The following is a 13,807-nucleotide window of genomic DNA, read 5'->3' on the forward strand; positions in this document are numbered from 1 at the left end:
CGTTTTTCTTCATTTTCATTAACGGAATAGATTTCCTGTAGCCTATTTATTTCCTTCTTTAGTTCAGAAGTCAGAAAGAGAATTCTGACAGACATTAAGATCTGAAGCACCTTTCATTTTCTTTTCTAACCATAGGTCCAATAATTGAATTTCCAAACACTAGTCAGTGATGATTCCTGGTGAAAAACAAAAAAGCTCAGGTAGCTATTTTTTTTCCATAAAGCTAAACAGGATTTCTAAATTTCAACTGTGTCCTTTTTGGCGTCAAAATATCCTTGATGAGATATTTATGCACATATAATTTTATCAATGCTCTCAACTAAGCAAAACAAAAAGTCGGTAAGTACAATGGTCTGAAAAATTTAAAACAAAAAAGCACCTTTAAATGGAAATATTTGGTCAATCTTGCCTTAGCCGAAATGCTTTCCCCTTATCTAGAACATCATCTCCAGGGGGACATTTGGTATTTTTCCGCAGCAATCCCCAAAACAGCTTTCGATCTTTCAATCTTAGCCTCTTGGAACCAGAGAGAATATATCGAATTCTTCTGCCACGTGACAGTTCTCTCAGTTTAGACAGGAAGCATATATGCCAGGGACTCCCCACTCCCCTCCTCTAATTCGACCAAATCAAAACTCACATTTCTTTAAGTCTAAACGTCGGGTCATTCTATGATTTCCTTTGTTCTATTACTACAACCACCACCATGAAACCCTTAAAAAACCAGTTAAGTATGTTTTCTCTATATTATTAAATATAAAGTTTCAAAGACTTGAAACACATATTTACTTCTAACCCATTAGTCCACCAATACGCAGTATATGTGGGATGAAGTAGCTGACCTTTGCTTTTCAACCCATTTCCAAAATTATGCACATGTGTAAATTACGGGGGAAATACTTTAATGTTTTCTAAAAGCTGGAGAGAATCTCCCAAGTAGTCAAGATGAAAGACAGATGATACGCTGACGACAAATCACTATTAATTATAGCGGCTCTCCAAGCATTACTAGGAGGCAGTCGGAGGCATTCATGTACTTCGTATAAAAACATACAAACCAAAAAGCCTTCTAACATTCCATAAGTCAAACTGGGAAATCTCAAGTACGAAGGTACCTGCATCATACGTAAGTCAAAGTTTACAAAGGTGTCCTCCCGCCCCAACTAGTCTGAGTTAGCACACCTTAAAGGCAAAGGAATCGGAATTAAATGTCAGTCAACAAAATTCACGAAGCCAGAAGCAGTTGAGTGCTCACAAGTTTATATTTTCAGGTTTGATAAAGACTCTCGTGTATTTCCTAAATACACAGACAGAACAGTCTTGGAAGTTTACATACATGTCTTAGGACATTTATACTAGGTAGGTAAATTACATTAAAAAATTGGTCTTCGTAAAAGATCTTCCCAAAGAGCTTTTACAAACAGCAGGCAGAAGAAAGTGTTCTTTTATGTTTACAGTGTTTAAAATGCTGATTCTCCCATTTCATAATGGCCTCAACCACCCCTCTCCTCAACCCAAAGTTTTCTCAATAGCCAGTGTACTCCGAATTGAAGTACCCAATGTCATAAAATTCAGGGCTAGGAAACATCTTTTAAAGTGTGCTTACCCCTAACACATTCTAAATGATCTAGAACTGTTCAACCTCACTTGAAAGCAGAGATACAGCAGGAAAAAAACTCTTCATTTTAAATCCTAAAGTGACTACAAAAAAACACCTGTTAGTTCTAAGCACGTATGTTATGTACCATAGTTGAGTTTAAGGATCTGGGTGACTGAACGGCACAGAAACTGGGGTTCACATCTAGTTCTTCGGTTTAAAACCATCCTTTCAAAAATGCAAATGCCACAGCCGATTAATAGCACGTGCTACATGGAGGTTGGGCATCTTATTTATAGTCAGGCGACAAAACAATCGCTGTAGCAGGAGGAATGAGGAGTAAGGATACTCGGGGAGGAAGGGTTAGATACCCAAATTCCTACCGTGGCTCTTTGATAGGGAAAGCATGTCTCCACAGACAGACTCCTTGAAAGAGCTGACAGTCCACACACGTTGTTGAGTGAGGCGGCAACAGAGCGCCGTAAAAAGAGCATGGGCTTCGGAACCAGGCCTGGTCAACACCCAGCTCTACCACTCGGTAGCCGTGTTACATCATGCAAGTTAAGTGAGGCAAATTTCTTGGAGCCTTTCCTATTCTATAAAATGGAGACAATAGCACCTACCTCCTAGGGGACGAGATAAAGTAAGGTAAAGCGCAATGGTACGTGTAGGCACTAAAAAACCCAATAGCTTTGGAAATCGTTATTCAGAAAATAAACTTTATTCTATGTTGACAAAATCCTGAAATAGAAATAAAGCTTATTGAAGTTTTAAAATCTATGATTTTTAAAACCTGTTTTCCATCACATTTCCCCCCATATTATACTACTCCAGTCATCCTTCAAGCCTTTTACACTACACTGCATTAACAGAAATTTCCAAGCCGTCATCTTTCATTTCCCATTTTCTCCCTCTTTTCTCATTTCTTCTTTTCCTCTCGGTTCACATCTATATTAAACAACTAAGATGTATTACGCCTCTATTCTGTACCAGTGTTCTAAGCACTTTACATGAATTCACTCATTCACCTCACTCTTCTCCATGAGGATGGCTCTACCAAAACCAGTGAGTGTTGTCCCCCCAAATTTCAAAGCTACTCCATTTCTGTTCAGCTTTCCCTTCCTAGAACGTTTCTTCTTTTCTTTTTTAGCTCTTAATTGCCAGGGTGCTAATATTTAGTAAAACATCTAGTGAATATGAAGAACGAGGGCCAGTAACAATGACAAAGCGGGGACCATAAGGAAGTAACTGTCTTTGAGAATCCTAAGAAATAATACATGATCATGATTTACATGAGAGGGTCTACTCTGTTACTAGAGTGAAGAGGAAAGAAACAGTTTATACTCTTCCCCTTTATTAAAATTAAAAGCTCTAAAATATTTTTCATTTAAAATATAAGTTACAAGAGAAAAGTTCAGCAAATGTATAACACATAATTCTGCCAGGGCTCCACAGACAAAATTATGAGTATTCCATTGTTGCTTCTCTGAGACCAATCCTAAGTTCTTAGTATCTATCAACTTCCTGAAATTGTACTGTAAGTCAGAAAAAGAATATACTTAAAAAAATAGAAACGTCCAGTAGTATACCTTAGTACTAAAACTATTTTTTAAAAAGATCTGGAAGGAAAAAGGCAGTCCCTCAAGATCATGAAACAAAATAAGTTAGGCAGTCAGCAAGTAGAAAAATCTGTGAATTCTGTTTCTGGCAAAATGTTTACTTTAAAGAAGAAATTTTTATATAGGCTGAGGCTAATATATTCAAGAGTATAAACATTTTTCCTTTGGATTACCTTTCTAAAAACAAACTTTTAAAGTATCATATTTCAGTTGACTAAAAAATATAGCCAAATCTGTCACAACACAACATAGAAGGTAATGGACAATTATAAAATATTTTAAATTAACAATAACAAGCCATCTACATCAAACCTTGTTTCCAACTAAAACCAAACAGAAGCACAGCAATCCCGTAGTGTACCAAGTGTGTATTTCAATTCACTGTATGCAAGCTAACAAAAATTTGGTCATAATTTACCAGATATACATAAATGATTTAAGCAGTAAAGGAAAATTCAGTTTAAAGAGAGTAAGTTCATATCTTGAAGTAAAAGTACATTACGAATGTAAAGCCAAGTCCAGTTTCTATGCAATAAGTGAAGTGTAGTCTAACAAAGCAGATTTAGGTGATTTTCAGATATATATCTTTTCTCTTTAATATATATTTATATATAGACAGATCTACCAATTGTAAACTATGGTTTATTTTAAAGGAGGGGGATAAATGGGATGAAAGAAATCTTTATACTATACTTACATATTCACAAAGCAGAACATTTTACGTTTAAAATACTTTTTCATTCATAGTATCTTTGCCCAACTAACGTCTACTTTGGACCCCACCAGAATTACATTTTACTCATTTGTCTAGAACATTGAGAATAAGATATACTCTTCAGTCTTAAACAAAAATCAAACCCAAACTATATTCATGTCAGTTTTACAGTTATGTAGAAACTACAATAAAGTTTAGATGACAAAATTTGCAGCTAACCATGTAACTGTACTTTATCTTTGATTTATCCAAGCAGAAACATCAATATCTAACATTAAACCATTATTCTACTGGAATCAGACAATGAAGAAGCCTGTCTCTTAAAAAACATATCAACTCTTCAACTTTGATCAGATGGAGCACCAAAAGGATTAGGTCTGTCAAAGTGTACTTTGCATTGTTTTCCACACAACTAGCATAATTTAGTTACCTGATATAAAATAGGAAAATATACTCAATTTCTATTTAAAAGAAAGCTGAAAATATGATATCCCTCAATCTTATATAGTATACAATATGTTCCTGATAAATGTCATGCATGTTAACATTGATTATGGGAAATGTTGCTGTGACTTTAACAATCAGCTAATTCATCTGTCGTCAGGCTAAAGAAATCTGACAATTTCAACTTAATACATCACGCCTTTTACCCTGAAGAATTTAGTTAATAGAAGAAAAACTGTAAAGCCTCTCAATATTTTATTTGTAAGATGTTTGTAGATGGTTCAATCATGGTGACTACTAGAAAGACGATATATCAAGGTGTAGTGACTTTAAAGAATTCAAAAGAAATAAATTAATTACCTATCATAATTTCAAAACACTCAATATCCCGGTAAGTATGAAACAAGAGAATGCACTTTTTGTGTTACTTTTAATGATAAAAAGGGCACAGGAGGAAAAACCTGATATTTCACTTATACTGCATAACAAGCTAACCAAACTGGACACGGAGGATAAATTAGAAAACAAATCATTTCACTTATTGTTTCTTTGACTTTTCTTTCGATTATATTTCTGTCTTTTCAAATAGGATTGAGGTATAGTACACTGGCAAAAATAAAAAGAGGCAAACAAGAATAGTGCCAAAGAAACAGATACCCAAAACCGAACACCATGTCAGATAACGCCATATAGTAACCATTTATCAGATTAGAGCAGCAGGAGGAAGTTACTTCTGAATCATAATCATTTTAGTGGTATTTGTCAACTTCGCCACGGTAACTTTGCAACATCATTCTTCATTTGGGAAGTAGTAAAATTCATGTCAAACAGGAAAGGGGGGAATGGAGGAAGTCAGTTAGTTCATTCCAATAAATTACCTCTCCAGTTCTTATAAACATGCCCATCAGCACAAAATTGAGAAATAATACCTAAGACTAGAAGAGACTTGGTTTAAGTTATAAAGCAAATTAAAATGGAAAATACAGAAAAGTAGAACCAATGGGGTTGAAAAGGCCCCTCACTGAAAATCTGTATTAAAAAAAATAAAATTAATAAAAATAAAAATAGCAACAAAACTCTACTAGTACACACTAGCCTGAGCGGTTCGATGGACAGAGTAACTGGGCCAGCTGTCACTGTGCTCTCATAAATGGATTTGCTTCATTCACGTCAAAGTGGCACATGAATACCTGTCTGTAAGGACAAGTACTGTATTTTCATAGGACCCAAACAGTTACTGTATAGCCTATAAATAAAAAATACGTTTACTTTGATAACTGACTGAAGATGTGGGGACTCCATGTAATCCAACCACACGGTTGTTTGCTGTACAGTCCTGTGCAAATATAAAAAAAAAATTTTTTTGCTATAAGGCTTTGACCCTACAGTTTTCACAGCAACATAACTACCATCCAGCATGTACCATATTTTGCAAGCCTTCAAGTTCAACAATTCAAATTGTTGATTCGTATTATGTCCAAATGCAGCATCCTTGAGGAGTATAGTAGGTCAGTTAATCATCTAGAGACATACAAATATCTCCTGATTCATCCCACCGAGATGGATCGTTCTGATCTTCTCCATCATCAACCAACTCTTCATCAGCTTCTCCCACTTCGTTCTCCTCATATTCTTCATCCCGAGGGAAATCTGTATCCTGTCCCTGATCTACACCTTCTTGCCCTCCTGGTTGTGATTTATCTGCACAGTCTACACAAACACCATAGCGTCGAGATCCATGTCTTATTCCAACACTGGCTGCTAACATGAAGATCTTCTTACACACCATACATTTGTATTTTTTATCCTTTTTATGCACCTAATTAAAAGGGGGAAAAATCCAATATAAGGATAGAATAGACAATACAATGCATTTGAACCACTCAAATTAAATTAAACCACCCATTTCACAACGAGTGGATAAAGAAGCTCAGTATCAGTTCATAAATCACATTCTTTGTTTAAAGCAATTTATTTAATAATCAATGTCCCTTAAATGTGCAGGTAACAGTGTTAAAATACCTTACATTCCACTGACATAGTTTATCTCATAGACCCACTTACATTTAAAGTTACTTACCAGGGAATGTCTTTTTACATGTTCTCTGCGAGTAAACAGTTTTCCACAAATATCACAGCTAAATGATCTGACTCCCGTATGAATGAGCAGATGCCTTTTTAGTGTTCGTCTGTATTTGGCTACATAGCTACAATGAGGACATTTTAACTTGTTCATGATTAGAGATGATTCACCTTTGAGGAGGGGGGAAAAAAACACTTATTATACATTAAACAGAAAACTTGCTATCAAAGCCTTATCTGTCTCTGAAAATAGGGGTTGTTATACGGCTACCACTATCTGATTTTGTTAAACCCAGAACATGAAGCTTTTAGTTGTTAAAAATTATTTATGAATTCTGTGGATGTTCAGTTGACTAATACTTGCCATTTTCCCAAGTTTCTTGTTTTGGCCAAGATTCGGGCAATAATCCATACTTGAAGTCATTTGAAGCACCGGGTATCAATCCATACTTGAAGTCATTTGAAGTACCTGGTAGCAATCCATACTTGAAATCACTTGAAGGGCCAGGCATCAGGCCATACTTGAAATCATGTGAAGTACCTAATACAGTGGAGAAGAGATTTTGATATAATGATGGTAATAAGGATCTGTCTCATTAGAATAAAAAGACAGAAAACATTTGTTTATATCCTATGGGCATCATGACAGAATAGCTTAATATAAAATAGTTACATACTCAGTGGAATAAATCTGAATTCTATTTAATGGTTCATGGAGGCCACATGAAACCACCCTTTTACTTTTTTGCTGAGGAAGCATTAGCCCTAAGCTAACATCTCTTGCCAATCTTCCTCCACTTTCTATGTGGGATGCTGCCACAGCATGGTTGACAAGTGGAGTAGGTCCGCACCTGGGATCTGAACGCATGAACCTGGGCCACCAAAGTGGAGTGTGCCGAACTTAACCACTATGCCACAGGGCTGGCCACTGAAACTGACCTTTTAAATACTGTATTTCAAACATAGTTAAAACAGAACTCTCTCTTGAGTAGTTGCTATTCCTAACTATTCCGTCACTTGAGACCGTCACCCTGAAGCCCAGGTGTGGACAGGACAGTCTCCTTACTGTCCCCTGAACAACCACATCATCTTGCTTTAAGACCAATCAGTATAGAAAAATGGACTAAGGCTAAAGAATATGAACACATACAGGGAAACGAAATTCTTCCATTATTAGACCCTTGTTTGTTGCTTCAGACACACGGCGGCAAGGTAACTGAATGTCCTCCTAGGGATTCATCAAAACCTCTCTAACTCCATCCTTAAATAAAATAATGAAAATCCAGAGGGGAGAAACAAAATAAAATAGTCACGTCCCCTAGGGCATCTGTGCCCGAGGATCTTCAGACTAGCTGGGAGAGGAACCCTCTTCCTCTGGATTTAATTTCGTCTTGAATATGTATGTAAATCCTTGGATCTAGGAGTCCTTTGGCAATGTCAGTACATCCAGAATCCTCCATAGCTGCTGCCACCCTGATCCAACTGACCATCCACACTCTTCCATCTGGATTATTTTCAGTAGCCATCAGTTTGTCTCCCAGCTCACACTGTTGCCTTTCTAGAGTCTGTTCTCAACAAAGCAATCAGAGATTCTTTTAAAACTTTAAATCAGAGCCTGGCTCTACTCTGCTCAAAAGCCTGCAAGGACTACCCATCTCACTCAGTAAAAGCCAGACTTCCCACACCTTACACAAAGCCTTATCTGATGGAGCCCCTGCTTCCAACCACACTCTTGGTGACTCTGTCCCAACCACGCTGGCTTCTGTGTTGTTCCTCCACAGTATGATGGCTCCCACCTCGAGGCCTCTGCACTTACTCTTTCCGCTGCCTGGAACATGCCTTTCCAGAATATGTGCATAGTTTACTTACGCAGCAACTCATTAATTTTCCTTGCATGGACATCGTGGCTGTTAAAAAAGAATGTCTGCCCAAATGGGCTAAGACTTCATTTTCCTATGTCTATTTGCTAGATACATTGCCTCTCTTAAAAATTAAAAGGACTTAAAATTTCTTCTTTGGTGAAAATATCAATACCCAACAATGCAAAAAGGTCTCCACAATGTCTAAAAATTGCACTTCATTACTACTGATGCAAATTGTTTTATATTTGGAACACTTTCACCCGCTTTTTTAATACCTGCTTTTTTAATGTTAGGAAAATCCTCTGAATCTATAATTGTATAATTTAACTATAACGCATTACCGTTTGGGGGAAGTTCTCAGAATCCTAAAGTGAGGCACCATGTTCATGAGTGTGGGATGGAGACTGAGATGGGGGTGGTAGCTCACGAAGGTGAATCTATCAATTTTCAGTTTCACATTTCCAAATAAGTTTGAGCTTTATGACTCTCAGTTCTTGCCCAAATCAGTGTCCAACAAAGTAAGCTCTGAGAGCAAGCACTGTCTGTGCCTATCTTATTCAGCTCAGTACTTCTAATGTTCAAAACACACACCCTTCAATTACTGTTGAATAAACGTGTCCAGTAAATGCTAACGTACATATTTTTGACTCACTCAAAATACCTGGAAAACTAACTTAGAAATCATGTTAGATATACTTACATCCTCAACTAAATATTATTCACCACATATAACAATAAAGAGATAGAATAGCCCTAAAACAACGTATGAACTGATAATCTGAGATTCAGAATTAAAGATTTTTAATGCTTAAAATTCCATGTTTCTCTAGATAACCTATAGCAAAGATATAATAAAAAGCATCCATATTAACAAGCAAGAAACACCATTATCTGGGATACGAATGATAATTCAAATTACGAAAGCCTCATCCCAACTTCCTTCATCTCTCCACGTTCTTATAACCAGCAGAGATTACTCGTAGAAAGTCTAAGAGCAACTTGAACAAAGGTATTGCCTTTGTAATTCAATACACTGAAGAAGCATTAAGATCACTAAAGGTCTACTTCAAAATCGTGCTTATTGTTCACTAATACCCTCCTGGGTATTCCACGATGGCAAGCTACGAAGAAAGCAATGTTTTTGAAGTTACAATCCTAAGACAAGGGCTGATCTCAGTTGCAAAAATACTAATGGGTCAAAATGTTCCCTAAAGAGGGCGACTCTAACTCAAGGGTTTACTTTTTTGAGAATGGGATGAATTATATGGACCCTTCTCCGCTGAAAGTGTTTATGTACACAAAATTTAAAATGATGAATTCACACAGCCCAACAAACCCCATTCTGAACCAGATTTCTAAACCAAGAAAGCAAGTGTGATAAAAAAAACTCTTGCACTATTAGTGATTTTCTGTACAAGCAAAAAATCTTCAAAATTCAACTGATCTGGGGGCCAGCCCTGTGGCCTAGTGGTTAAGTTCGGCAGGCTTTGCTTCAATGGCCCAGGTTCAGTTCCTGGGCTTGGACCTAGACCGCTTGTTGGTGGCCATGCTGTGGTGGCGACCCACATACAAAATAGAGTAAGACTGGCACAGGCGTCAGCTCAGGGCCAGTCGTCCTTAAGCAAAAAAATCAACCAATCTGATCTGGAAACTATTAATTTCAAAATTTTTTTTTTGTAAATTCCTTTCAACAGTTAGGAGAAATCACCTTAAAATAGTCCCTTCAGAATTATGGCCTAATTTTGGTCAGTGCCTACTATATTCAGAAGCCTGATAGCTTCCTGTAAAGAGTAGCCCCTCCCCATGAATTTTTAAAGGGATTTCAAAGCTACGTAAGTTCAGTGAACATCCATATCCCTTCACGTATCTTCAACAAACATCAGTACTACCACAAGTGCTTTCCCTCTATGTACACACATAACAAAGAAATTTAAAATTGCTTAACTATCACTTAATCCATACTGCATATGAAAATTTCCAACTGTTCCCCACAGGCCCCCTTAGTCATTATTTGGACTCGTGATGTAATCAAGATTGACAGGATGCACTTAGTTGGTCTCCTTGCATCTAGTGGTTCCTGTGCTTGCCTTTCATGGCATTAAGATTTTAGAATCCGGACTAGCTGGATTTGTGTGGATTTGCCTCATTATTTCCCCGTTATGATTAGATGTGGGTGAACATTTTGGCTGAACTACTACATAGCTGATGTGTGCCAGCGAGTGCACCACATTTCAGTTTCTTTTACAACTAGAACTAAGGTTATTCACTTGGTTATGGTAATGTTCATCAGATCTCTTTATTGTAAAGCTACTCCTTCCCCTTTGTAATTGGGAGTAACCTGTGGAATGACACTGAGACCATGTGAATATACTATTACAATAATCTTTCATCCAATTATCGTGGGATAAGCTCATCAACAGTGGCTTAACATTCACTGAAGATCTTGAACTATTTCCTCTGGGGGCTGCAAAATAGGTATTTTTCCAATTCTATCATTTTATATTGATTAGCTTGGCATTCTTCTGTGAAGAGAGCTTTCTCCTTTCTAATTCATTCATAACATACTCATGTTATTCTTTAGAATATTCATGGACTCTGTCTTCCTGTGCTGGACACTTCAAAGTACAGTTGATATAAATATTACTATTTGGAATTAACCTTTTACATAGCCACCAACAACCACACTATTATTTTACATCATCACTAATTCAAATACATTAGCCAACCATTCTCATAACTACCATTCTCATTCCATCTATACACTAGCAGGAAGCCACAAGCTCTAGTAGCTTAATTACTTGATATTTAAGAGTTTCAATAGTTGTAAACAAATGACTCCCCAAACAAACAAGAAACATCTATCCATTTTTTATTAAAGTATGCTTTTTGTGGGTGAGGAAGATTGGCCTCGAGCTAATATCTGTTGCCAATCTTCCTCTCTCTCTCCTTTTTTTTTAATTCCCCAAAGCCCCACTAAATAGTTGTATATCCTAGTTGTAAGTCATTCTAGTTCTTCTATGTGGGATGCTGCCACAGCATGGTGTGATGAGCGGTGTGTAGGTCCATGCCCAGGATCCACACCAGCAAACCCAGGGCCACTGAAGCGGAGCGTGCGAACTTAACAACTTGGCCATGGGGCCGGCCCCCTACCTATCTGTCTGTATTTACCAGGCTTCCCAAGTCTATCCTGAACATAATCTGCCTGCCACAGATGGAAAGTATTCACACACAATACTCTTCTTCAAGGGAAAGAAACTGCAGGAGGTCCTTAATAAACCCATACACAAATATTTCCCAATGTTCAAATCCTCTCGAATGTACTCACGAAAATCTTACTGTACCTACCAGCATCACTTCCATCTTGCCCGGAGGTGGCGTCAGCCAGTAAGTTTGCATTCACATTCCTATCACATTCTGGCCCTGAGAGCAGAGCACCATCCAGATCTGAAAGAGATACAGAATAATCTGCTATTTACAACCACAGCACAGCCATCACCCAAACACCACTCCCTTCTCGGAATTGTTTCTTATGCAGACCACGCAGATAGGCTATCTGCCAGTACTGAGGATCTACTATGTATTTAATGCTACAAGGCACAGAAGCACACAACATGGTTTGCAACCAAAAGAACATGTGCACACTCAGTGTGAGTACAGTGTAGCAGGGAGGAACCAGGGTGCCCCAGCTCCATCTGTTACTGCTTATGCGAGCATGTGCCTCAGTTTCCTCAGTTGGATCCACCTCTACCAGAAATTTGATATAGAAAATTAGGTAATGCAAGCCAAGTGTTACAACTATGGTGTCTGGCACCCAAAAGACAGCTGCTACTGCTAGTACTAAGTACTAGATGTATAAAACATTATTGTCTCTGCATTGGCTCAGATGTGGAAAAGACCAATTAAAGTCAGAATAGTAAAGGAAGACTTCAGAGAAGAGGTAAATCCCTGAGTTAATCTTGCAATACAGAAAAGATGCAGAGAGGCAGCGTGAAAGAAGAAGGCACAGTAACCAGACAACACCTTTGGTTCTAATCTGTTAATTCCCTTTGAATGTGTTCCAGCCCTTCCATTTCTCCACCACTGCCTTACTTCAGGCAATTGTCACTCTTCTCCGGGATTAGTTCCATGAATCACTCACTTTCTCGGTCTCTTTGCCTCCCAAATACAGTGCCTAGCACTTCTATTCACTTCCCACAACACTGCCAGAGAGATCTTCCTAAAACATAAATTTTCAGTTGCTCCTCTACTTAAAATCTTCAATGGTTCACCACAGCTTTCCGGACAGCCTTCAAACACCTTAGTTTGGAATACAAGGTCCTAACATCAGGTTCCTGCTTATGAATCTAGCGTCAACCCTCTGGTATGATCTACCTACTCTCTCAAATGAATTAAGTCCCTGAAGACATTTTGAAAATGCCACTTTTTATGGACAATGTCTCCTCTGCCTCCCATTCAAGACTCATCTTTGGTATCATCACCCTGTACTGCTCTGGTTTGCTAATATTGCAGGTAAAAACAAAAACAAAACCACTCCTCTTTATAAGCAGATACTTATTTTAAAAAATTTATGGTGGGGCAAATAAATTGTGCTATAGTCATAAATGGAATCCCAGCCAGCCAGGATTCTCGTGTCGAGTTATAAAACTCAAGATCACTGCACAGATCTGGTACTCACACTAAGAGGCCAGTAGGATTACACAATCGCATAACGACTGAGAGGCAGATAGCACGAAACGATCCTCAGGTCACATGGAGGCCTGTAGGCCAAGGTAAGGATTTTGGCTTTATTCTAAAAGCAGCAAAAGGACTTTAACAGGGACTTGACCTCATCTGCTTTTAAAAACTTTCTTTGTGCTGTGTAACTGAATTAAAGGGGGCAAGCGGAGACCTAGGGAGACCGCTCAGGAAGCTGCTTCGCCAACTGAGGGGAGAGCAGATGGTGGCCTTGATTCGGGTGACGGCAGTGGCGAGTGGAGAAATGGGTGAACTTGAGAAGATTCGTGGGAGAAGTACGGACAGAGCCTGGTGACAGACTGCGTACGAAGGGGGTGGGGTTTGAGGGCAATGAGGGAAGTTTCTAACCTGTACGAATGGCAGCTAGGGAACCTGGAGGACTAGTTTTGGGGAAAGAGGAGTTTAGGAAGTTTAGTTTATGAGCATATTGAGTCTGACATAACTAATAAAGGGGCAGGATGTGTGTGCGGTGGGGATAGTGTTGGAAGGTTCAGTTCTAGACACTGTCCGGGACCCTGCTGTGTGACAGCTGTGAAGCAGGTCAGTGTGCCTCTCTAAAGCAGAGGTTCTCAAAGCATGGTCCTAGACCAGCAGCATCACTGGATCCTTAAGTTGAAGTTTAAGGATCAAATGAGATAATAAACCAAAAGTGCTTATTAGCTCTTTGCCTGGTACACAGCAAACACTCGAAATTTTAATTATTTTTTTCATTTAAGCTTCCAAGTGGAGAAATTCAGTACCAAAGGCTATAGAT

At 38.2% G+C, this 13,807-nt stretch overlaps 1 protein-coding gene across 1 annotated transcript in view; it reads right to left on the bottom strand.

The window, feature by feature from the left end:
* Window positions 1-1,243: 1,243 nt before the first annotated feature.
* The window catches only part of ZBTB10 (zinc finger and BTB domain containing 10), a 36,812-nt gene continuing 24,248 nt past the window's right edge, over window positions 1,244-13,807 (bottom strand). Inside the window, exons 3-6 of the mRNA XM_008540282.2 lie at window positions 11,665-11,763; window positions 6,822-6,998; window positions 6,456-6,628; window positions 1,244-6,194 (exon numbers count right to left, since the gene is read on the bottom strand). Of these exons, the coding sequence (XP_008538504.2) occupies window positions 5,889-6,194; window positions 6,456-6,628; window positions 6,822-6,998; window positions 11,665-11,763 (755 nt within the window). The 3' untranslated portion in view covers window positions 1,244-5,888. The remainder of the gene's footprint in view (window positions 6,195-6,455; window positions 6,629-6,821; window positions 6,999-11,664; window positions 11,764-13,807) is intronic.

The sequence above is a fragment of the Equus przewalskii genome, chromosome 8 (genome assembly GCF_037783145.1).
Source record: "Equus przewalskii isolate Varuska chromosome 8, EquPr2, whole genome shotgun sequence".
Taxonomy (NCBI): domain Eukaryota; kingdom Metazoa; phylum Chordata; class Mammalia; order Perissodactyla; family Equidae; genus Equus; species Equus przewalskii.